This window comes from Battus philenor, unplaced genomic scaffold (assembly GCF_028537555.1).
Source record: "Battus philenor isolate CCGP_79_NKW_IND1 unplaced genomic scaffold, ilBatPhil1.0.hap1 SCAF_24, whole genome shotgun sequence".
Taxonomy (NCBI): Eukaryota; Metazoa; Arthropoda; class Insecta; order Lepidoptera; family Papilionidae; genus Battus; species Battus philenor.
In genome coordinates, this window is record NW_027181687.1 from 9,391,809 (window position 1) to 9,418,756 (window position 26,948).

At 31.5% G+C, this 26,948-nt stretch overlaps 2 protein-coding genes across 2 annotated transcripts in view; both read left to right on the top strand.

Moving 5' to 3' along the window:
• LOC137924715 (pikachurin-like) overlaps positions 1-10,019 on the top strand; it is a 144,531-nt gene extending 134,512 nt beyond the window's left edge. Inside the window, exons 10-17 of the mRNA XM_068768132.1 lie at positions 1,781-1,926; positions 2,146-2,428; positions 3,545-3,639; positions 4,222-4,587; positions 6,042-6,182; positions 6,851-6,937; positions 9,566-9,669; positions 9,859-10,019. Coding sequence (XP_068624233.1) covers positions 1,781-1,926; positions 2,146-2,428; positions 3,545-3,639; positions 4,222-4,587; positions 6,042-6,182; positions 6,851-6,937; positions 9,566-9,669; positions 9,859-10,019 — 1,383 coding nt within the window. The remainder of the gene's footprint in view (positions 1-1,780; positions 1,927-2,145; positions 2,429-3,544; positions 3,640-4,221; positions 4,588-6,041; positions 6,183-6,850; positions 6,938-9,565; positions 9,670-9,858) is intronic.
• Positions 10,020-19,242: 9,223 nt separating this feature from the next.
• LOC137924606 (putative ferric-chelate reductase 1 homolog) overlaps positions 19,243-26,948 on the top strand; it is a 42,046-nt gene continuing 34,340 nt past the window's right edge. The window contains exon 1 of the mRNA XM_068768022.1: positions 19,243-19,534. The gene's annotated coding sequence lies outside the window, so the exon portion shown is untranslated. The remainder of the gene's footprint in view (positions 19,535-26,948) is intronic.

The following is a 26,948-nucleotide window of genomic DNA, read 5'->3' on the forward strand; positions in this document are numbered from 1 at the left end:
ATTCGCTACTTTAAAACTTTTAGATTTATATCCAATCAACCGGTATGCATGTAGTAAAAAACAAAACTTTTGATTCCAGTTTTTAATGCTAGTTTATCAGACACCGTTTTATTTCAACGTTGATATTCAGTGATCGCTGCCACATGAGCAGTACCAAGTGAAATGTTTGTACCATGTTATGGTATATTTATTAAAATAAATACTCTGTTCAAAATAAATCAATATTATCTATGGAATCTCCAGTTTGAAACAAATGCAGAAGTTCTTAATGGAGATACTTCGTACTTGGCACGAAATTGTTTAAAACAAAGCCCGTGTCTACGATCAAACCATCCGGATAATTGAAGCCGAGTTTCATTGAATATTTCGACGATTCTTTGTTTTGTTTTGCAGCTATCGATATAAGTGTTTTAATTTTGTTTGGGCTATGTTATATAATATAACGTAACATATATGTGATTGGAACTTAGTCTATTGTTTCATATCTACTTTTTTAAATTTATTAGCGTACTGTTAAGCCGATTAAAAGATCAAAAAATTATCATTAACTAGATGAAGACGAATTTACAATGGTTAAAATAAATAATGAAAAATAGTTCGGGCGGTAATCAAGTTCTTGGTAATGTTAATTCATATATCATAAAAATAGGTATATACTATGAGCACAGATAAACTACGCAGTTAAAGTATAATGCTGTATAAGGGCTTGCCCCAATAGGACCAGTAAGAAGCTGCTCGCATCCAGCGTCTTCCGGTGACTTGTACAAAGTCTACCTCATAGGTGGATGTTCTACGCTACCCTTGATGGTACCCTCTCATAGCAAATAATTCCCGCTACTGCTACCGTGCCTCAGCAAAGACCAAGAGACGTCACAAAGACGTACTCCTCATGCCCATCACAGGGTTTCCAATGAACACGCACCTCACCACACCCGCTGCAGACACTCACAACACTGCAAGCGCTAACCACACAGCATCAGCGACCTCACTTGTGGCACTCCGCCAGGACATCGCTTCTTCGGGCGGCCGCCCGCTCCCTGACCGTGAACAGCGTGGGCGAACAGAGGTTGGATTCGAATCCATTCTTGGCTCACCTGTGATCCACGTTGCCGTCCTAAGCCGCATATATACACAACATCAACACCGCACACCACTACTCGGGTAGAGCATTTTACTAAGTTCAAAAGTTATCATACAACTCGAATGCGTCTGTCCAGCATCTTTTTTATTTTTATGTCCACGGACCCTTCCGCTCCGTGAACTCAGTTCCGATGAAACTATAAAAGCCCCCGGGCTAACATCATGAACTTCAACCAAAACCAAGTAAGCCTTGACGGTCCGTGGTCCAAATACTTAAGGCTCTAATGGCTATATGCTCAAAGTGCTACGGAGCCTGCCCCCTATCACTTCAACTTGATAATTTTCTAGACTCTTTTGGTTACCATCGTTCTTCGACGATGACGGATCTCCTCATTCCTGATTTGATCTTGTAAAGATATCCCCAACATACCTCTCTCTATGACTAGCAGAGATACTTTAAGTTTGCCAATAAAAGCCGGAGTGAGAGAAGAAGTTTGAATGTCGTAAGAAAATACTAGTATAATCATCGGTCATTTACTTTCATCATTATATACCGTAGATATTTCGTATTTGGTAATTATTGTCATTTAAACGCATTGTCATATAACTTACTTTAATACTAAACAACGATTTATTTAAAAGAATCTTTAATAGCATTTCTATAAGATGTGTCTTAAACTTTGTTTATTAAAATTTCAAGATCACATTAAAGCCAACGAGTGGAGACGGTTTGCTACTATACAACTCTGAGCGGCCCAGTGGAGATGGCGACTTCTTCTCACTTCACCTCAGAGATTACTTCGTGGAGTTTGCGTTCGACCTTGGCTCGGGAATTGCTCTTGTGAGGTATGTAAATATTCCTATATCCAAATATATAGGTACATAGGTAAAAAAGAATACACGTAGGGTTAAATAAGAGGTCCCCAAAAATGGCGGCCAAATAAAAAATAAGTATATAGGTACATTATACTCGTTGACGTTGTTGTCTCTTTATTCTTACGTATTATTTGAATAAAGCTTGATTTTTCCAGTACATTATTTAGAAAGTTTCACACTCAATTTCAGATCAGCGTATCCCCTGGAACCGAACGCGTGGCATAAAGTATCAGTAAGTCGTTCAGGACGCAGAGCTTCTCTGCGAGTCCGCCCCACCACAGGCGTGACGGCTTCGTCGCAACTGGAAACTCTCGTCGCAGTACGGGAGGTGACTGATACAACACGGTCTGTCACGTCTCATGGCGCTGCAAGGAGGCTGACGCTTAAGCAACCTATGTTCCTTGGAGGGGCGCCACACCCGCTGCCTCCTAGATTGGCGCTTAAATCATCTTTCAGCGGTTGTGTGGCACAGGTATATTTAACACTACCCTAAGCAGCCGTAACTTTAAACTTAATCCTTAAATCATCATCATCATATCAGCTAACAGACATCCACTGCAAGGCACAAAAACAGCCCCACAAAGGCCTCCCCAAAAAACCGTTTTTTATCTATACAATACCTTTCTTATCGTTTATAGACGAAACATTTGACCTCTGTCTCGCCTGATGTTAAACTATGATAAGTCTACGATGCTAAAAGCTTGTCTAGAAGAAACCTATTAAATCTTGTCTTAAAATTGGCTGGAAACAATGAGTCCGGTAGACGGTTCCACTCTATAGCCGTTCTCACGATGAAAGAAGTGGCGGAAATAAAAAAAATGCGAGAAATTTAAACTTTTAAAAGGGTCTAGCCCAGATTTCTGTAGTAGCCCTCTAGTCTAGCACTAGCCGACTACACTCTGCTTTTTCAAGTCCTCGAATCTCAATCATGAATGGTTGTAAATCCGTGCTATCGTCATGATAATCGGTCTTGCACCGCCAGCATCTAGCGACTTCGAGCTACCAGGACTATGTCGTCGATCTACCTAGTGGAGGGTTTACCCACGCCGCGTCAACCTAGGAAAAAATCGTTTCTAAAAATAAATTATATTTTTTTATAAAAATATAATTAAAATTAAATTAAAAAATATATTTTTGTCTTTAAACTATGTACTACGGTTTGTATGTTTGTCAATGTGCATTTAAATATGGACACTTTTAGTAAATAAACTGACACTGAATATAGATGACTGGGAATAGTATACATTTATAGATAAAAACTGAAACTTGTAAAGCTTTAAAGTGAAGAGAGTTATACATAGATTTGCTGCCAATTAATGTATAGTATACCCAGTTCAAAATCAACGGTTTAAGAAATAATAAATAACATAATGATAATATAATTAGTAAAGATGTTTTCAAAGTTCTGACTACTAAATTTTTAAAAATTTATTTACTGTGTTCCTATAGATTAGAAAAATAATTTCATGTATCATATCTAAGAGCTGTAAAGCTGTCAAATAACCTTTACCCTTTTAAATCGTAGCAACCAATCATCCTGTAAATAATAGTTAATAAAATTAAGTAATTGTCTAATTTTGTTTTCCAGCTTGTAATAAACGACGAAGAGCTGTCAGTTGTGTCGTCAGCTCTCGGCGGAGTCAATGTGGACAATTGCGAAGACCCCAAGAATAACTCTTGCTTGTGAGTAACAAACACTTTATTATCGATGATGTCAGCAAAGCTAACATATTATTTTGATAATAACAACCAACTAAAAATAGACTTTCTAAGAATCTTATTATCGACTAGGGTAACAGTCTCCAACTCTCTGGCACTAGCTACATCTCTTTTTGCACCGTCGATGCGTTGTTATTTATGCCCAACAACAAAACATGCAAAAAAATACAAATTTAACGATTTCTATTCAAGAATCGGGTGTACAAAATGGTTTTTACAACGCGCTCACGCCGAGAAATTAAAGAGAAATAACTAATATTTATGAATTAAAATATATATCACCTGTATATTTTTTTTTCAAATTAAAAACTTTACCACAATTTTACTTTTTCAATTTGATAATAAAGACCTATTTTATTTTCTTATTATTATCGATGAATACGTAATTACAAGCGACAGTGCATTAAAATTTAATAGAAAAAAACTCATATATAATATATGAAAGCTTGCATCTATATGTTAATAAGTTTAAATATTTCAACTTATAAATTAAAATGTCACATAATAAAGAAAACTCCAACTCAAACCTATATAAATCTGTTTCAGAGACAAGAATCTTTGCAAAGAATCAATACAGCCATCATTCCAGTATCCGATGAACGTATCCGAAAACGAAATACATCATTCGATAGTAGCGAAGAAGGGCTTTAAACTGAAGTATCATAAAAGTAAAAAACACGCTCATCGTGCAGAGAAATACAAGAAGTATCTTCTCACGAAGAAACATCAGTACATGCAGAATGATGCTCCAATAGACAACATCGCAACAGACCGTCCATATGATGGCGGGACTTACATGCAAGTGAAGTATTTGAACAATAACGAAATAAACTGGGGCGACACCAATTCGTACCCAAGTTTTACTGGAAAGGACAGCTTCATTCACATAGACGATGAAGAAACAATGAAAAGGTAAGAAATTGAAGCAAGCCTTAATATCGTATACTTTGTCTCGAATGTAATGGCGAAACTTTTAAGATTCGAAAAATAAGTTATGCAAGTCTTGATATTAAAATTTAAATTTAAATTAAAAGAACTCTTGTAATTCTCCTACTTTTGATTTAAGAATTAATCTCACATAAACAATACTCACGAAATTTCGTGTAAATTTTGATGCCGTCTTTTTACAATATATACAATACTGTGATATAGTTATACTTAAGTAATGTTCATGGTATGCGGGGCCAAATCGGACTGGTAATCGAGTACAGTTATGTACATGGCTACTTCTTTTAATGCCCTTAACGTCTGTTTCTTAGAGTCCCACTTCTGTTTGATTTAAAAATACCATGCAATCCTAAGCGTCTTTATAAATACGTACAATAGCTCCAATGTTTACAATATTTTGTATATGTGTAATAAGTTAAAGATAGTGTTAATACATACATAATTGAATCAATTGTATGTTGAAAAATCAAAAATTGTGAGATATTTGATTAATAGCATAAACCCGTTATTTTACAAATTGTGATTGAAAATATTGGTTAAAATATAGTATTAATCATTCTTCACTTATTATTAGCAAAATTTTAATATTAGAAAAACTATAATAATAAATTATTTTGAAAAAAATTGGTTATGTAATTTTGATTATTGTTGTTTTAAATGCTTTTTTCTTAAGATTTATTGGCATATGATTGATTTCGATGATTTTAGTATAAATTCTTGACTTTAATTTGTACAACCACGAAATTTAGTGCAAAGCTCTTTTAAATTTAGAGACAACCTTTTCAGGTTCGTAAAGCAATCGGCATGGTACGTGTTTGTGGAGGATATCTATACAATAATTTTTTTTTTGTTTATTTTTTATAATTATATTAATATTACTCTCTTCAATTCACAATTTATTTTCGTATAAAATCTTTAATTTTATTTAATTTTTATTACAAAGTTCTTGTTGAAAAACTGTTTTATATTATTTTCTTAACATATCTAAATAATTGTTAACTTCATGTGTTGTGGTAGTGGACAATCTGTTCAATATCATTTTTCTTAATTGCCAAACCATAATTTTTGTGTCTTAAAATCTATGATTGGCCTTGATTTAACACGTTCACTGCGGCTTGAGGTCGATTCAGCCTCATGGTAAACTTTGAACTGGTGCGGCGCGTAAAACTCGTGTTTTCTCTCTAGTGCGACGACAAAGACAAATATAGCTTTCTTTATGTCTGCAAAGCATTGACTCAATATTGTAAAAAAATATTGATGAACATGAGGCAGAAAAGGCCTCAACCGCACTACTAGGAAGTTCAGCTTGAGGCTGATTCGACCTCAGCCGCACCAGCTGAAAGTTCTTCAAAATTGGGCCCGCAGTGAACGTGTTAAAAACCAAAGTTCTGGTTGAAAACGTCTTGATATATTGGCAGGTTACTAAGCTACAGTCTAGACATCAACGTGCGGTTCCGGGCGGAATCACCGAACGGTCTGCTGGTGTGGAGCGGTCGCACTTCTCACGAGCCTGCCGACTTCCTTTCGCTTGCTGTCGAAAACTCCGTATTAGTTTTCCGGTAACTATTCACGTAACAGCATGAACTGAAGAAATTTCAGCCTGTTCTCCCGCTCCAATGCTTTCTAAAGTTTTAGCTGATAATCCAAGGTAGTTTGAAGAATTGCTCGTCTGAAATGGCAGTAGAGGGCCATTTCGCTCGTGCATCTTAAACTTACATCCGTTGGGGCAAATAGATACCACAAGCCCGTAGATGTGACGTAGATGGGCTTCACACTGGTTTGCGGAAAGCCATCATAGCGATCTTTGTGTGAGACGTATGCTTTGCAGTGGATAACTATCGGCAGATATGATGACAAGGATGTATATACAAGGTGATCTATCACCAGATTCCAGGTGTAAAATAGAAGAATTTATCAGCAAATAACTTAAAAACTTATTTTCAATAATCCTATGTAATTTATTATTGTCTATTGGAATGCTACAGACCAATAACTTTACAATACAAAATCTGCATTAATTATAGTAAATAATAATTAATTTTAATATACAGTAATCATTGTCACATTATTTAATATCTAAAGCCGTTGATTATTGGATAAGGCTTACCATACATTAATTGACACCAAAATGAGCTATACATTTAGCTTTAAAGCTTTTCTACCTTTAACCAATCTTGTATATTTTCATTTTAATTTAATATCTAATTCTTGTATTTTAATATTACAGATACGATTTAGGTAGTGGTGAAGTTGTTATAATCGCGAACCATACAAAAGTAGACGATGGATTATGGCACCGCGCTCGAGCTACAAGGTAAGGAGAACAAATAGAGAAAATAGAGAGATAAATAGAACAAATAAGAGAGATAGAGTCGTCGTTTCAACCCATAGACGCCCACTGTAAGTCGTCAGCCTCTTCTAAGATATTTATGTAGGAACGTACCGTAATTACCACGCTTGACAGGCGGGTTGGCGATTGCAGTGTGGTATTATGGTACGCAGAAGACGCTGCTGCCCATCCTCTAGAAACATATTTGTGAGGAGAGGCAATCCTATTTAATTAATGTACAAATAAGTGAATTACATAAGATTGTATCTCGGGTTTCGAACCTACGCTCGCAAATCTCAGTCCTCTGCCGCTGAGCTACCATTACTCATGTAGTGTAATAAAAAGTTATTTAACCCTTAGTAGCCTGATTTACGAAAGTGATTTTTTTTTAATATTACTGTGTTTGCTTGAGGGTCTAGATGACGGGAAAAATAGCTAAAAAAATCACAATATTTATTTTACACATTTATTTAGAAAAAAATACGTACAGCCAACCTATAGTAAAACTAATAGTAATGTGAACATTCGGTTTAAAAGATTGGTATCAAAATTGAAACTCTAGGTTATTAAGGGTTAAAGAAATCGTAAAAGTATTTTTTCTATAATAATTTCAATAAATTGTTAAGAAAATTTTACATCTTTCTCGGTTTAACAAAATTAAATAAAGGTACTTTAGTTGTTATCAATCCCTATATGTTATAATAGTTTTTGTACTCACGGACTGTGATCCGTGGTCTGTATATAATTTTTACAAAGTATAATATAAAATCCAGTTAGAGACTCTCTTAGAGAATAATTTAGTGAAGAACATATTATATCTATATGTATCTAGTCCTTCCATACCATGTCGTTTCGAACAACCCATTGGATTAAGGTTAGGACTAGATGACATCCAGTCCAGCTCTGATGAAGTCCAGACTGTTCGCTTCTAACCGCATCTTGCTGGAAGGATCTATCTTGGTTATGTACAATAACCAAGAAAGTTGTTAAGTAGTTTAATTACCATCCCAAGAATGGTATTTTGATACACTTGTGCCGATATTTTGATACCTTTTTTACAAAAGTATGGCTCAGTCACTCCTTCGCAGATAACACCCACCAAACATTAACTGTAGTTGGATAATACCAATGTTGTACTCTTTTAACTAATTGGGAAGTTTCTTTAGAGCTTTCAGCATAAAAACAGTCATTTTGTTTGTTAAAATATTGCATAATTATAAAAAAATTATCATCAGTAAACAAAATATATCCCTGAACTCCCTTCGCGTACCGCTTAAGTAGTTGTTTTGATTTTACCACTCTATTCTGTTTTTAAGCGGTTTTATTTAGTTCGACCCGTACGGAATTTATTTGGATCAAAATTAGAAATTGAAATTTAAGCACCTTCCCGTTGTCAGATTGATCTGAAATTTGGTACACACATTTAATTTAGATGACAATACAATATAATAAAATCAATAACATTATAAATTTAAGATGGCCGCCAATACAAAATGGCGGATTACGTATTATTCCATAACCCCCTCAATATGGGTATCAAATGAAAGGGCTACACTAGTAAAATACGATGATTATGTCAAAATTTAAAATTCAAGACGGACGCCGTTCCAATATGGCGGACTAGGTACATATTTTTCCACAACCACCACAATATGGGTATCAAAAAACCGTTTAACTTAAAAGTTTTTTAAATGTATTTATTAAATTATCGGTTAAATAATGACCAGTGCGTCCCTTATGGGCTGCAAATCCTAAGTCATCTTTTAAAATACGCGACATGGTTCTAGTTGCTATCTTCATCTCCTTAGATAAAATCTTTTGCTTTCGGACAGGATTACCTCGAATTCTACCCTTTGCTGCTTTGGTCACGTTTTTCGTACGAACACTACGTAGACGGCCACATCTTTTTTTGTACCAAACAGATGAGATTTCATTGAACCTATCAATGGTCCGGTACACAAACATTTATCTAATACGAAGCGTATGGAAGATTTTAAAAATTGTATTTGGCACCTTACCTACTTTATGTAATGCAATTATAGCGATTTGATTCTTTTTATCACCCCACTCCATTTTAATATCATAAAATATTATACTTACTTTGGCGCGAAAATAAGAAAATACAATGAACAATCATATAAAAAAGAAATGTCCCAAATTCAAAAATAATATTTTGTTTATTTTAAGTTATAACAGTATTTGTGGCCAGTCTAAACATGTAGGCTTGTATTGTCATAATGGATAGGTATATGTGCATAGGATCATTAATAAATTTCTATATAAGTTTAGAACTAGAAATAAAGGTAACCTTTTTGTGTGTTGTTTTATTTTGTGGGTAACTGTATACAGAATTAAAATACGCTCTCATGTTATTACATGTTCATTATTAACATTATCTTGTAATAAATTTAATAAGACTATTAAAAAAAAACTTGTACATAAATCCTATTCTTTATTAAATAATTTATCACAAACATGTTATTAATATTAAGATTTTTATTTATTTTATTACACGCATAAAATTATAGTGTTATATTCGCTAGATAATAGTAGACATATCTAGCGAAAAAAATACTGTGTTATCTGTATCTTTACACATTTTTTTATTTCCAGAAACCGTCAAGCCGGGGTCCTGGAAGTGGACGGATTGGGTTCAGTTGGTAAAATATCACCCGGAAAATTGAAACAGCTTAATACGGAAAATGGATTATATATTGGTAAATAATACAGAAACAACTATCTTTATTACTGATATATTTGAAATTATGTGTGATAATTTTTAATTTTTTTTAATTTCGTCTTGGCGTTGATTTATGGGAATTTCTGAATGTTAAACATTATTTACTTTAAATAAAGTTACTTTTAAGACTCCATATGTATTAATGTTTTGTACTTTTTTATTACAGGTGGATTGCCATCAATAGAGATGAACTCCATGGGAAAATATAAAAGCGGCTTAATAGGCTGCGTGTCCCAAATATCACTCAGCGGAGACTTCGATATACCCCTCTCGTTGTCAAAGTTACCGCATACAATCACCAACAACGTTGGAAGATGCACTCCATAAGAACCTAGTTTAAACACAATTGACTTCATTTGAATGTAACATTGAATGTGTACCAGTTAACGTTTCATTTATTTTGTTATCGCTATATGTAATGCGCGTTTGTGTTGTTTTTTTTTAAGATTGGCGAGTTGCACAGCTCCGTAATTACATATCAACGCATTATAACATCGGAGGCAATAATAATAACAATATTTAAAACAAATACTTAAGGTCCGATGTATTTCGATAAAAATTAATACCAATGTATTATTTAAGGATACCAAAAACTAGTCAATTTAGATATTTAGGATTATAACAGTCTATGTGTCTTTCTTAAATCATTTAACAAAATACTTCAATATTTTTCATTCGTTCTTTTCTATTTATTTAACCATGAAATATGGAATAACTTTTCGAAGTGCTTTACTATCTAGTGAATATAAAAAGAAACTAATTTTAATGTTAAATTAATAATATAGTTGTACAAGTGTTTTGCACGCGTTTTCATTTCATTCTGACAGGGCCGGATTAATCGACAATTAAAAAAAAACACATGTCTGATATCTGATATAATTTTTTATTATACAAAGTAAAGATTATTTTATTCGCAAGCAAATATGAACATTTTTTATTAATAGAACGCGAATGAAAAAAAAAGTTTTTTCGTAAACACTTAATCCAGCCCTGCATCCTAAATTAGTTAATGGAATAGATGCAATTTGTTACAAGAGTGTTTATAAATAAATTAATGACTATACTTAGCGTTTGTATATCGGGAATTTTTTCATATGGACGTGGTTTAGAGTAATTAGAAACTACATATGTAATACGAAATAGTACTCGGGAATGTATTCGATTGAGCTTTTACATTAAGTGGTTATGGTGTTGCCAGATTTGTTTCATCAAAAATACCGACGTTTTCAGGCAAAAAAACGTTAATTTTTATTAAATGCTAATTAAAAACCTAAATTTATTTCTCTTTACACATAATTCAGTTTTAAGATCGGCTATATATTTAATTTAATCATTCTGAAAAGCTATTTATAAAAATAAACAATATTAGAAATAAAAAAGCATCTATTCATCATAAATTATTTAAAAGTACTAAAACAACTGGCAACCCTTACAATTGTAATAGTTGTTTTCGGCTGTTTGCTTTGCTTCATAACCCAACATTACAAACTCTATAGCACTGCTGTAGTCATTATCATAGAATACATCTTTCAATTAGAATAATAAATACGCATTAAATAATAATTGAAATAATACAATCGATTAATTGTATCGATTTATCTTAGTCTATTAATTTTCTGACCTATATCATTCTAATAACTTCAATCGAATGATCTATGTTAAAAATGTCTTATGAAATGTATTCGTATTGCCGTAAGGTCCAAGAACTTTTGAAATTACACATTATATTTTTTACGTGTATATGCAAAATGGCTGTCCAGACAAAATGTTCTTTAATTGTATACCATTTTCACGTCAAACTTGCGGGTTTTTTGTCTAATTTATAATTCTTGTGATTTTTTAACGTAATTGATTAAATTATCAATTGAAAAAAATATAAATATTTTTTTCGATACATACCAGGGGAGGCCAATCTGCGGCTCGGAAGCCACGTACGGATCTATGAATTATTATTAGTTACTCGCAATGAATGTACCCTAGTTCCTTATTCATTTCTATATTATTATATTTTAAATAATTATTATCAATCAGTATGTGTCTCAAAATATTTTTATATTACTTTACTATCTAAATTGGAAACTTGTATTCTTTTTACCATTTTATATATTCGACTAATATAATTTATCGAAAAATAATTGTTTTGCATACCTTATAAACAGGTATTTATTATTTGGGCGCGAAAAATTTATCCATGTTTCACCCCTAACGCCATTATGTCATTAATTTTTTTTTTATTATTGATATAGTTGTCAACTGCGTGAAATTTTTTATGCTTGTTTATTTACCATATAAAAAGACTTTAATACTATTGTGAAAACTATTATATATAACTACTTGAGGAGGTTTTTTACAATTTTTATAAGTTTTCTTTTATGCACTCCTATACGCCGCACAATTAAAATCAGCATACTTAAAAATCTGTCTAAAAATTATACACTATTTTCGTTGTATTTATTTCATATTTAATTGAAGACATATTTCATACCGCATTAAACATTTTTCGTTTTAAACATAAATTAAAATAAATGGCGTGATGTACTTTTTTAATCTGTACTTTGTCATATTTTTGTCAGTTTGGACAGCCATTATAATTTATTTGTGCAACAATAAAAATAACTAATAATCATTTACGACCTTAATTAACCCCGATTTCATTTACACCAATAATTTCTGTCAATTAAAAATTTCACAGGGTTTCGAATTGTTTACCTTATAAGTATATATTATATTTACATTTATTTATTGCCGTAAATTATAATTTTACTATAAATTCCGTCAAATTATTATGACCATTCTCATCAAATATTACTTATAAACATTTTATTAACTGACTTTTGCACGCAATCTCATTGTATCTAAAATAATTTATATGTTAACACCAAAAAAAAAATCTAAATGTAACACTGAAATATTTTGCATTTATTAATTTTAAATTATTTCGTTTTTATTTTAAACCTGCCATTATTGCATGTGATAGAGAATTATATAGATGTTTAATAATTAATAAATAATTATGCATAAAGTGGATAAATACAGATTATAAATGAAAACAGATAACACACAACGATTTCTATGATGTACCAATTTTACAGTGTTTATGGGAATTGCGTATTAAATATTTCACATAATAACGACCACACGTACTCCAATACATGATTATTAAATGAGTTTGTCTTAAATATATTTACGTAGATCTATGAATAGCTTGATCTAGCATTAGTTTTGTATGTGAGACCTGTCCGATGTAATATACGCCGTTATTTGTACAAAATTATAACAATAAAATATAAAACATGGATCTTTTATTTCGTTACTATCATCATTTCTAAAATTAAAAGTATATTATGCAGTAGCAATCAAGACTTCTTAGTTTATCGATATGCGTGGGTCTTCGTTTGTTGACTAATTTAAATAGTAAATGTTTTTAAATTTACATCAAAAAAAGCAACAGTTAAGTATCTTCCGTTACACTTTACTTAAGTGTATTGTAATAATTTACAATTCAAAAGTGTGGCTTAATGCCTACTTCAATAATTATTAAATAACAATATTTTATAGAAATAATAATGTTTTGAACTTTAATCTCGAAAATTTGAATAAAAAGTCCACTGTCGGGCACAGATCTCCGCCATAGATTTCCATTATGATAAGTTGTAAGCGGCCGAATCTTACCAAGCTCATCTGGCCATCTGCTCCATGTGGCTGGACATCCTATGCTGCGCTTGCGTGATGGTCCAATTGGTAATTAATATGGAAGGCGTATGTCCAACAGTGGATATCCTTCTATTAAAACTTAAACACATATTGGCTAGTAAAAGGTATAAGGCTATAAAAAAGTGAGTGTACAGCTCATTTGTTGTTAACTAATTTATAATATGTCGTATCCGAAAATGAATTGGTTTCAGAATAATATATATAAACGTATAGATGTATAATGACGTTATGATATTAATTGCTGTTTTTTATCTATATCTGCAGACTCAGTACTGCTAAAAGTTAATGGCCTATCGCAAAAAATACAAAAAATATATTAATATGTCATGTTTCAGAATCCTGACTTAGTACAGGGAGATTGGAAATATGTGTAAGAGTTTTTAATCTTTTTGTAAAAATTGACTATTCACCTCTTTCTTTTACATCTATAACCAATCATAACTTTGTCATGATTATTTCTTTTATTATATTGAATTCGAAGCTGCATAGCGCTAGCCGCTCTTAATGTTAACCTATTTATAATAAATAGCCTTAAAGGCGTCCGTAGCAACCTCAGCTTGGCACGTCGAGAAAACTATTGTAACAACTACATTTGGAGTTTTATACAAGCGGCCAAATTTTAACCCGCGAGTCACGACTGACAATAAACAAAGCGATGAACAATCGTCTTGTTTACAGATAGACAGACTTCTAGTAACGCCTAAAGTGCAACAGGTTTATAAGTGAAAATGTAAATAATAATAAATAAAGGAAAAGAAAATTAGTAAAAATGCAAAAATGTTAATCTAATGTAAGAAATGTGGCGAAATATGGGAGTCAGTACAAGAATGGTATATAAATGAAAGTCTAGAATGGGAGATAATGTAAAGAAAAAAGACAAAAAATGTAAAGTACGAAAGTGGAGAATATAAGATAAAATTAGAAAAATATTTAGAAACATTAGGTCCCTGTACCTAAAATATGACAGGGTAACGAGGAGCTCCAAAAACGGACATTAAGCAAAAAAAAATAATGCAACTGGACACCGCCACAACGAACCACTCATACGCCGCGCTGCTGTGGGAACCCTTTATGATATCCTTACCAAAGTTGTATAAATGGCCTTGTAAATCTGCCAATACAATTCGTATAAAGCTGGCGTACGGTTTAGTTCACACATGTGTTTCATTTCATTTAGGAAAGAGATTCCCTCTGCTCCTTAATTTCTCTATACATAAACCGTCCTCTGTTCTTAAAACAAACATTTCAAAGGATTACATATCTCTTAAAAATTTCACTCATTTGTTACATAAGTTTGATTGACGCCTGACAATTATTTCATAGCAATTCTACACCGATATTTTTTTGCTATAGTCTACGACAATTTTTTTTTCTCCTCAATCCTAATCTTACGAAACAAGTAAATCAGATTTAAATTATTCGAGTAATTCTTATCAAATTTATTTTAGTTAATGAACTTATGGAAGTATTCTAGGTAGTTTAATTAAAATCTATTAAAGCGGCATTGACATTGACATAGCGTACAGAATCATTGGCCGCTAGAGCCTTAAGGTTCTAGAGTGGATACCATGGACCGGCAAATGCAGCGTAGAACGTCCCCGTTAAAGTCGGAAGACGCTAGCTAGAAATCTATGGAGAAGGCCTATGTCCAGCAGTGGACCTCGTAGAATTAAAATGATGATTGACATTGACATTTCTGATTTCCAGATTACACTATGTAAATACTAGAAGAAAAAACTAATTTTACAAATCCGAAACTAAACTTCATTGAGTTGGAAAATCTTTCTAGGGGAAATATATACGTTTCTACTAATACGATCCATTAAATATTCAGAAATCTCTTATTGCTAAGATTAAAAAAACATTTTATTCGTTACTAGGCTGCAAGACTTCTTAGCGAAAAATAATACAAGTCGGTTGAGCATGTAAAAACAGCAGGTAATGAAAATAAAGTAAAAGAAGAATTGTAAACAAAATATATTCACTTGACTCATAATAACTTTTTTACCACATTGACGCATTTTAGATTAAGGCATGTGATGATATATCTCATTAACCCAATAATATTATCTGCAGCTATTAGAAAAAAAAAGAATAATGTGTACACACAATTCAAGAGGAGAAACAAGCAGTCAATTCAAGAGGGGAAATACCTCTGTAGTGTCCGCATGTGAACGCACCGTAGTTTTATTTAGAATAATCTAACGCGAGTTAGGTGTGTTCAACTTAAAGAATGAAGCAAGACTAACCTTTATTTAACATTTAGTTCTATATCTTGGTTCGTCCAGAAAAAGGGCTATTGTAATGGATACAAAATATGGTTTCGCAATACTAGGGAGCTACAGTAATTTCGTCTTTATTACCTAATAATAATGAATTTGTTTGGGATCTAGACGTCACATCCTGTTTAATAAGAAAATAAAAAAGTTTCAATTGGATACAGGCATTACGGAACTCCCATTTAGATGAACAATGCCGGGAAAATCCCGCCTCTCTAAAGTACCAATGTCAGTTAACTGTCATTTAGTTTGTATCATTTAGTTTATGACGCAAATCAGATATACCGTATATGGTATTTCTTATTTACAACATTCGTTATCAAAGCTGTTTGTACATGTAAATGAGAATAGAATTTTCTAAGCAAATTCATTGTAATTATTATTTTAAAAGTTGACGCCGATGATATCTTTTTATTATAACCTGGTTAAGAGAGTAAAATACGAGTTATTAGTAAAATAAATATTATCTAAATTAAAAATTAAATTTGTAGATAATGAAATAAACGTAAACCGTTAATAAATTTTATTTTGAGATCAAATTATAATGTAACGCTCCATATTACTGGCCACTAAGGTAATCATTTTATAATTAAACAATAATAGCTCGTAAATAGCGAAATTCGAACGTCGATTTGAATTCGAACGATGACAGTACATGATACACTACAAACTCAAAGTCGAGCAAGATTTCAGTTTGCCACAAATAAGGCAATATATAATATATAAATAAGGAAATAAATAATAAATAATAGGTTTGGTAAAAAAGATACAAAGATAAACTAGCTGTAGTTGTGTCAAAAACAAAACTAGAAATAATTGAGTCACAACTGTGATAACGCAACAAAATTTTTTCTAGGAACATTGATGAGAACGCACGAGAGACGATTTTATATCTTATTACGATATACGATATGATGAAAAATGGAGATTGTGAAGGACGGAAAATTGTAATATAAGAGATTGTGTAAGATAAAAGGATAAGGTGAAATAAAAGAATAAAAAGAAACGAAAGGAATACTTTATTACAGTTGTAACGTCCCTGTCCTATTCATGGCAGGGGGGAACGACGGGTCTCCAATAAGGGAAGTCATTAAAAAATATATAATATATATACTCCACAATATCACAACAGGTTTTCATTCTAGCCATCGAAAATGGAAGAAACAAGTATACGTGTGGTTTCTCCCTGTCACCCGCTAAAGGCGTATCGAAATATTGTAACAGTCGTAAGACGTCGTTATTAATATAATTCAAAAATAATAATCATTAGTTGGTTATAGATGCAAAATGGTGAATGTTTAGCGCATTTACTGTTAACAAATGTATGGTAAGCCCGATCTAAAAATCAATGGTTTCAAAAAGAATAAATAACGCAATGATAATACAGTAAAAAAATTCAATATTTTGATTATTAAATATCTGTGCCTATAGCCTAGAAGTAATTGACCTGTCACATTCTTATAGAATGCTGAACAATAAATTAATGTTATTTATCATTTTGTATATTTATTATAATTTCATATATTTTAATGTTATATATTTCTTATTTCAGAATGATCACTTTTTACAGGTGACTGGAAATAGGTGCAAAAACTTTAACCTTACATTTACTGACAAATGAGCTATACTCAAAAAATAAATTATAGCCAATATTTATAAATTATCGTCTTATATGCCGGTCAATCAATATTTATTCACATTATATTTATAAACAATAAGTTCATGAGCCTTCCAACGTAAAAACCCCTTCCGAGATTGTAGAACGCGTCATCTGACATTGCAGCGACTGTCGTCATTTTCACTTGTACTACGTCACGTAATATTAGAGTGACAAAGCTATAACGAATATTTTATGGATATTCTGATTCCGCGATCATATCATCATCATTTTTACCGTATGATATCCACTGCTGGATATAGGTCTCCCTCTTAGATTTAGAATATGACGTTATGGTCATTTTTCTCGACATTTGAGGGCAATCATAGAGGATTTGACTTCATTCGGCCATGTTTTTGCCCGGACAGTGTCCCAAATGGCATTTGCAAATTCCACGGGTTTTAGGCGGAAGGAGGCAGGATGCGCCTAGCCTAAGAACTCTTTTAAAATAGCAAACCTCAAAGACTCCCAGGAGAACCTCGGCTCGTGCCACTACATCCTACTATTTTACTGGATCGGGAAGATCGCTTCACTGGACGCTCCATGAAGTGACTATACACAAAGGCTTTACTTATGTCATAACATTATTAGATACTTCAATAATTAGAAATAAATAAAAACTTAAAACTGATAAAACATGGCAACATGTTATGTAACATGTTAAATATTCAAAGTTAATAATCTTTCTTGGCCTTTAGAATAGAATTTTGCGTAGCATTTGTTATTTATTCGTATATATATTTAAATTGATAAGGTATTAATATATGTATATAAATACATATATATATGTATATATATATAAAGGTGTTTAAATATATGAGTATAAATATATGTATATATAAATAATTCTATTTATATGTACGTGTATAGATTTGTATATATGTACACCCTAAACTGTCCACTCCTTGTATAAATCATAATGACAACTAGAGACGAGGAAATTCCAATATGATTCGTATTATTGGTCATCCTATTTGATCTCCTGCCCACTCCGTCTCGATATCACGAATGACTAAAATTATGTGACTTTTACAATGTACGATTTAGAGTGTGACTTCTATTAAACATATCGAATATTGTGCACATATATTTTGTAAAAATAAGGACTGTATTAATTTTGCATATTTCTATCCTGTCATTAGATATATTACAATAAATTTATTTTATTAAACTGCGCTGATAAACATTAACAAATAATTTCTATTGCTATGTTGACTGTCCTGTAATATATATTATAATATATTTGATTATATGAAATGATTTACAGGAAATTAAATCGCATATGCTCAAAGAGAAGTTTCAATTTCATATACGTTTCGTCATTTGAGACGCCGACTACGAGACATGGCTTCCCCAAAAGGTATCTATGAGAGGATTTACCATAATTAAGCCAAATATAATAAGCATTATTATCACAAGCAGACGGTTTTGCGATTGTAGTATAGTATTGTGGTACACAGAGGACGCAGCCTATCCGTTGGGAACTTATTTATGAGCTATGGTAATCCTATATGATTTATTTTTTGTGTCTATAATAGGGTGAATTAGAAAAGATTGCATCCCAAAAATCGAACACGCGAACTATTTTATTCTTGTTGTTTAACTTCTTGCATATATATTATAATAAATATACAATCCGCGGACAATATTGTGAGTTACACATTTGTATATTTTTTTAATAGCGTATGTCTGCCTTAATTCTTAATGTAATAATAATAACTGTTTATTAGTTCCAATTTGTTGCTAAATGCATGCGATATTTAAGTGACACATACTGATCAAATCATAGCGTGTGGTGTCGGCTTAACACTGACTCACCATCACAACCGGCCTCAACGGTTTGCCGTTTCTCGCGACGCTGGTCTGGTTCGCTTTTACGTCGCGTTAGTTGTAGTTTGTATTTCGAACGCGAACGAGTAACATGGAAGTTAATCTCGGCATTCTAAACTCTGCTTAAAGTTTTCGTACAAATTATTAATATGAGTCTTTCGTTTTAATAACATTATTTTAAATTAAAGTGGACTTATTTCAAATTAAATTTAAATTATTTTCGTGCTACTCGCAATAACATTCCAGCGATTGTGTTGTGTGAAAAGTTTTTATTGAGAATTGTTTAAGTCGTGTTTAGAAACTACGATACTCGCTTGCAAGTTGTATCGGATTTGAGACCTACGCCTTTTAAACCGGTTTCTGTAAGTACATACCATATTCGAAATATTAAACATTGCCGATTCGCTTTACTATGTTCAAATTTTTATATTTATTTAAATTTCGAATAACATAAATGATGATGGATTCATAATGAATTTGACGTTCATTTCACGGATTTAAAAAAAATAAACCTGACCACTTTCAAACTGCCGCAGATAATAAATTCAAAGTGTAAAGTTATAAAGGCAATTATTTTTACTGTTATAAGCATGTAATTGTGCGTGCAAACCGAAATTATAAAAAACGTGTATTAACAATATTTTTACGTAATTAAGTATAAAATAAAACTAAGAAAAAATTCTAAGATACCTTTTGGTTCAGATTATTTTTATTATAAAATCTATTTTTAATAAATTCCTAATAATTTGTAAATGAGATAATCGCAAATGAGGTAAAAACTAATTTATCCTCTACTATCTACTAAATTCTGTACCATTTTATATCATCATCATGTATACTAAAAGATGCCCAATGCAAAGTATGATTTGGGGAATGCCTATTCCCCAAAGATCGTCACGATGACCAGTCTTCCGCTGCCCGTATCCAGACTCCCCTCGGGCTTGACTGTGTTTTTAGTAAGTAATGGGCCACACACGGCGCTATATGCTCCACATACAGCGACGAGTAATTTTTCGTCAGTGACCATAGTTCTTCTTATCTACACATTTATGATTCTATTTTGCAGTGAAGATTTAAACTCAGCCCTCTTCATTACTGTATTGAGATTCTGTACATATTTCGAAATTTTGAGTAAACTTTTCTAATAGGCTAGTGGCTACTATGTTTAATTAAAAAAAAATAGTTTTTCTACTTTTAATAAGGAAAAAATCTTGGAAAATAAAACTATTTAAAAGTTAAGAGATAATTTATCACAAACAAGTTTTCAGAGAATGGACAGCAGCGTCCTGTGCGTACCATAACACAATAACGCCATCGCCAACACGCCTGCCAAACGTGGCGATTATGATATATCCCCCATAGATATCTTTGACGTCTATAAACTAAAAAAGACGACGAAGAGATATAATTTTAAAACATTACGAAGTTATACCTACGCATATTATCACTAAACATCCCGGTATTCTTTCGGTGCACCTAGATCATATTGATATAATAAACGTCTTTTCTTTTAACATTAACTTCTATTACTAATTATTACCAGCTAAAGATACGTTTGATTCTTATATATAAAACTGTCGACTCATTAACAGTTTACCCACTATGCAATAAAAAAATGCTGCACGTCATCTATTGTTGAAAAACCTCTTTAGAAACATTATCACTTTTTAAAATATCTGTTACGTAAAAAGGTTTTACTGTTTTTTTTTTCTAATTCATTCGAAAAAATAATAATTAAACTAAATATTGAAAATAATTTTACCTTGTGTAATGTTAATTATGTTCATTTGCATATTTTTATGCGCTATGGACTGTAATTGGTAAAGCATTTACAGAAAAGGGTGTGATACAATACGACTCGAAACAATAAAATTGCAATCGTCAACCAAAAACGTAAAAATTGGTGTAAAATTCGAATTGATTCATTCCTAGTAATGTCTCAATACTGTAATGAGTTTGTTTTTATAAAAGCAAGACTAAACAGAAACTAAGTATAAAAACTAATGCAATGTTCTTGAGTTTATTCGAATATCTACAGAATGATTGGTGTAAAAACTCTAAAGGTGCAAATGTACAGCTCATTTTCAGTTTTAAAAAATTTACACCTATATCCTATCATTCTGTTTAAAGTGAGAACTAAAATATGTTGCATTAGTTTATTTTTTCTACAATACAATAATAATACAAAAGGCTAAAAACTTCTGGCTGTACAAAGTCTGCGTATATTAAACAATATTAATCTTAATATGTAGTCATCCACATTTCAAAATCTTTTTCTTTCGTTAATTACATTATTTATTGTTTATAAAACTATTGACTTTACACTCGTACAGAGTGTATTGTTCAATAATTCACGATCATTCTGTAAATAGTGAAAATTAACAGTATTGTATTATTTCAAAGACGTTAATGCTGCTAGCCCTAAGGCTTTTACAAACATTTTTAGGTAACAATAACACTAACAAAAAACTTAACGGCACTTCCGCCATTTTGTGTCAACAAAACAGTTAATACATTCCCGCCAAATATAATATACTCCCACGTAAGCGATAGACATTCTCGCAGCTAATATTTCACATAATTTTTATTAACATCATTCAATTCCCTTTAATATCAGGTTTACGATAAACAGGTCGACAAAATTAGCTTTGGTTTTTTGACGCCATGAGGAAAACCGGTTGAGAAATACGCGTCGCCATTGTGGACTTCCTCTTCCGTCAAGTTTAATATTCTTAAATGTCACACGATACTGCTTTTTGGCATGTATACAATAAAACAATTGTTTTATTATTAATTCTTAATAAACGAATGTACTAAAATGTTATTATTATAATATATACTTTTTTCTTAAGTATTTTATTTAAAAAATAAGATACGTAGTAATCATTTATTTTCACAATAAAATTTTAGCTATACAAAAATCATTACCCTTTTTTAATGCACGGTAATTGAACACATAAGAAACGGCGATATTTGTAATCTTAATTTTTTTAATAACCTAACATTTTTCATCGAACGTTATTTTATTCTATTCATGAATAGAATGCCTAGAACCTTCTCTAGATTTCATGAAATTAGTAACTATTTTGTGGGCTAAATATCCTTACGTTACTCGTGTCGTGTAAAGAATTTAAGAAGTTTATTAAACGAAAATCCTTCTACATTGTGAAGGATTATTAAGGATTGGGAATTCATTCCTCTACTACTGTTTTGAAGACAGTGCAAAATTGACCACAGAAAAATCCTTCTGAGTTTGCTGTGGGCTTCTTTCAGAGGGGAACGTTTGGAATCCATGTAGCTATAAGTTGAAAGATTCCAATTGACAATGACAATGACATACAGAAGTGATCACTATAAATATACATATATAGATAACTATATGTACAAATAATCTATTTTAAAATTTCTAACTTGTATGTACTTTTAAACCGTCGATAGATTCATTTTATTATCATAGTATATGTACATATATCAATAAATAAATAGTAATAGCTTCGAAGTTGATGACCCAAATATTTCTGACACATTTTTATCGAAAAAGGAATAATCAAAAATAAATAGAACTGTTATCGATTTCCATACAAAAAACCCTTGTTTGTTTTAGATAAAAGTCCAATCTAAATAAAGATTTATCTAACTTACCCGAAAATCGGAAAATTTGCGACAAGTTAAGAGTACTCGATGTCGATTTCCTGATGAGTCTTTCGTTGTTTATCTTCTTTGATAACTATCCAATTGATAAGTATTACAATGCAATAGTTTGAAGATAAAATCATTCGTCATAACTTTTAGTTATAAAAAAATCCTTTACCTTGGGCGTAGAAAGAAATAAAAGACTGTTCAGTTTAATTAAACTGCGTGACTGTACGTACGGAACTCCATTACGGAATGCATGTATTTGTTTTTTGATGACGTTATTTCCTTGGTATTGGAAGCTTTTCTGGTTTATACAGCTTGTTCTTCTATTATCAGAGGAAAGCCAAATACATCTGGCGGCAGCCCTCTCTTAACTATCAGCGTATAATAAGAGCGAAAAAAATAATGTTAAAAACACTAGCGATAAAAATTAGAAATAATAAAGATATAAATTCGCGTAGCATAAGTTATACTACTGTTTTATTTCAGCCGTTGCTCGAAGTCCTTTCTCTGTTAACAAAACGAATATTTTGACGTCGGTCGGAACTCGCAGGTTAGAAAGCGGTTAATGTAATAAGTAAGTTTAACTGGCAGCTATATGTTAAACTAAAATTTAAAAAATGCGCATTCCTCAATAATCTAATTCTTGTAATATTCTTCAATTACCTAACGGACTATGTTGACCACTTATTTAAACATTCACGTGTCTGTTACAGATAACAAAATAAATCGTCATTGTTCTTTCATGCGATTTAAATCATTGAAGATAAAAAATGGTTTTTATCTTCGTCAATTAAAATATAACACAGCTCAATAACTATCTAGTGCTATTATAAATACGGACGTATTTATTATCTTTAATATCGGAATCAATTAAAAATATGTTTATAAAACAAAAAAAATAAGATTTTCGTTTGTTACATATTAAAAAGAATTTTAAAGTTATTATGGATAGTAATAAAATGTAATTGTTTAAATAATTACAATATCTTTAAAAATCTAAACAATTAAAGCTATTTTTTGTAGTAAAACTTTTGTGTAAGTTTTATATAATTTATACTTCTTAAATAGTTGAAAAACCATTAAAAATAGGTTCATTGCCTTCATCATCACGTGTCGGCAGCTAGACGCCCACAGCAAGGCTTAGGTCTTCCCCAAAGATCGTCACGATGACCATTCTTCCGCTGCTCGTATCCAGGGACTTAACGTGATCTTAAATAGTTCATCGGTCCACCTACCCACATGGAACTTACCGCTGGTAGTTGCCTCTCGTCAACCTTTCTCTTTGCTTAAGCGTTGTGCCTTACCTACTGCCAATTTAGACGAGTAATTCTTCCAACTATGACGATGAACTTTATTCTTCTACAAACCAAAGTTAAAAATAGATTATGGTAATTAAATTATTTAAAATAGCTTTCATCGAATTACAGTTGTAAAACTACTTCAATATTTACCGCGGACAGATAAAAAATGCAATTCGTCTTAACGTCGTGATAGTAAAGCATGAAGGCCGTATTGTCACGGAGTTTGCGCGCCAAAGCGACGCGTCAATGACACGGATTTGGCGGGAACAATGGCGAACAGTTCGGAAACCTCGATTTATTTAACGTTCAGTAAAACGTTCAATATGGAAGCGATTTTGAGTTAGGTTAATTTCATAACATCGGAAATTTCATAAAAGCTAGTTGTTTTACTTTTAATACATCTGTATAGTGTGGTTAGTTATAAGTGAATAATAAAAAAAAAACTTTAAAGGGGTAAATATAAATAAATAAAAATAATAAATAAAATATAAAATAATTTGTCAGCAAAAAAAGCTTTTAACGCTTTTACACCTATTTCCAACCATTATGTATAAAATAATCATTCTGATTTTTTTATCTCTACTCAAATGTGACAGGCCCATACAAACAGCAAATCCTGCAGGGATAGATAGTAAAAAGTAATTAAGTTTAATATGTACTAATCCGAATTTTGGGAGCGATTTTTTTACTATATTATCATTACGTTATTTATTATTTCTGAACGCATCGATTTTTTTGTATGGTTTACCATAATTGAAAGCAAATAAGCTATATATTCACTTCTTATTATAATTCTTAAATATATAACCTATCACCCTATATAAACATTTAGATATAGTTGAAAACAAAGTCGCTGGCAGAAAATGAATGTTTTATTGATATTATTAAACATTTTCCGTAAATAACATACAAAACTATACGATGAAGTTGCAACGACGAAAAGCTTTTTTGTTACAAATAAATCACTTACTTATTCCTTAATCATATAAATAAATATTTATTCTTGTATTCGATACTAAAGTTCAATGACCCATTTGATTTGATTCTTGAGGCATAATATGCCAAATCATTTTCAAACGTAACAAGTTGTACAAACAAGATGTAATGTTTTTTTTTTGCGAAGTGTTTCCATTTCGGAAAGAAATTAAGAACTAACTTTTGTGTTCTGTATATACTTTGGCTATATCAGTGTACTACCAATTTATTGTTACCTATTTATTTTAAATTAATCATCATCATACAAATAAAAACGTTGTTACAAATCTATGAATATTATCATAATTTAGCTATAGATTTGTAAATCTTTCTTGATGAAAATAATTTCGATTGTGTAAAATGTATTATAACTGTTGATCCTTGTACTGGACTCCCAGGCTATGTTTAACGCTAAGTACGTTTATTTATTTTAAAAACCATGTTATGTGTCACATAAAACAAATAAATACATCATTTGACAGAGTGTATTTGTGTACGAGAGAGGAGGGGAAGTGGGAGGTAGTGGTGAGCGTAAAATATAAAACATTGTATTACATTATATCTAGATAGGTTTGACACTAGATTCCTTCGCCTACTGCAACTTTTTATAGCGATGCAATAGCATGACGGCATCTCTAATAACGCGTGTTAGTCGCATTTGCAACGCGTTACAGTAACAAAGGTAATGCGCTATATGATTCGCCTTTACATCGCCACAGTATCGCATTTGCGTTGCGATCATGGTTATGTAGACGAGGGTACACAGCTAGCGATCTCTTTACTACTATCGAACCATACGCGCTACATCGTGGACGAAAGACCTTATCTTTTAGTTTCGTCATAATTCAAGTTTAATAGCCAAAGTTTTATTTTTAATTTTGATGTTAAGCTTTTAATATGACAGGCTATGTAAAATCTTGTGATGTACACTGACAGCTTAGTAAACAAGAAAACATATGTTTTTATTATGAAATTATACATAGTACAAAATCTATTAACTTTATATTTTCACTGAACAAATAGAATGAATTATAATTAAAATTTCGCAAAACCAAATTAAGCGATGGACGAATGTTGCCATTTCAATTACACTAATGTCGACTACAATTTGGTGTGTGGCAATAATGAAAATGCGTGTTCGGACATTGATAGATTTGTACACGTTTACCGTGTCAATGTTCCTTTACAGCTAGCTGTACATAGTGACCAGAGTAATGAATTTTTAAACTTCCTATGAGTTATTTTTTATGCTTTCATTGCTGATAATACGAGTTTTTTGCTACAAAAGAGATCGTGCAATTTATAATATAGAAGCTCTTTAAGTGCGAAAAAAATCATGACAGTACATAGGCGACAACGTATATATAATAATCTCGTCTATATGCATAAAAAACATGAATGATTATAAATAATAGTCAGGTAAATAGAGGCAACAACTTGAAATAAGATAAGCGTGCTTAGTGTTATTCTAGCCTTAGCAATTAGTTACTCTTTTGTGGACAACAGTGAGTCGAATTAGAATACCCGTTTTAGGAAATTTAATAAACAAAAATAATTACGACATTTGTGAAAATTTAAAATAACAGCTCATAAATAATTATCATGTATGAATTCCTTAACCGTTTTCCAATATTTCAATGCACCTTGAAGTATTCTATAAATTTAAAAATAAAAAAAATCGATCTCAAAACAAGCGTTCCTTTTTTAAATTTAGTACTGAAGATATATAGATTCTAATTTTAAATTTAATGCACACAAACATATCTTCGTAATATCTTTGTTTATATTGTCAAATATCTAATATTATTTTTCTTTTATACAAACCTATAGATGTGAACGCCTTAAAGAAGTTAATGTATAG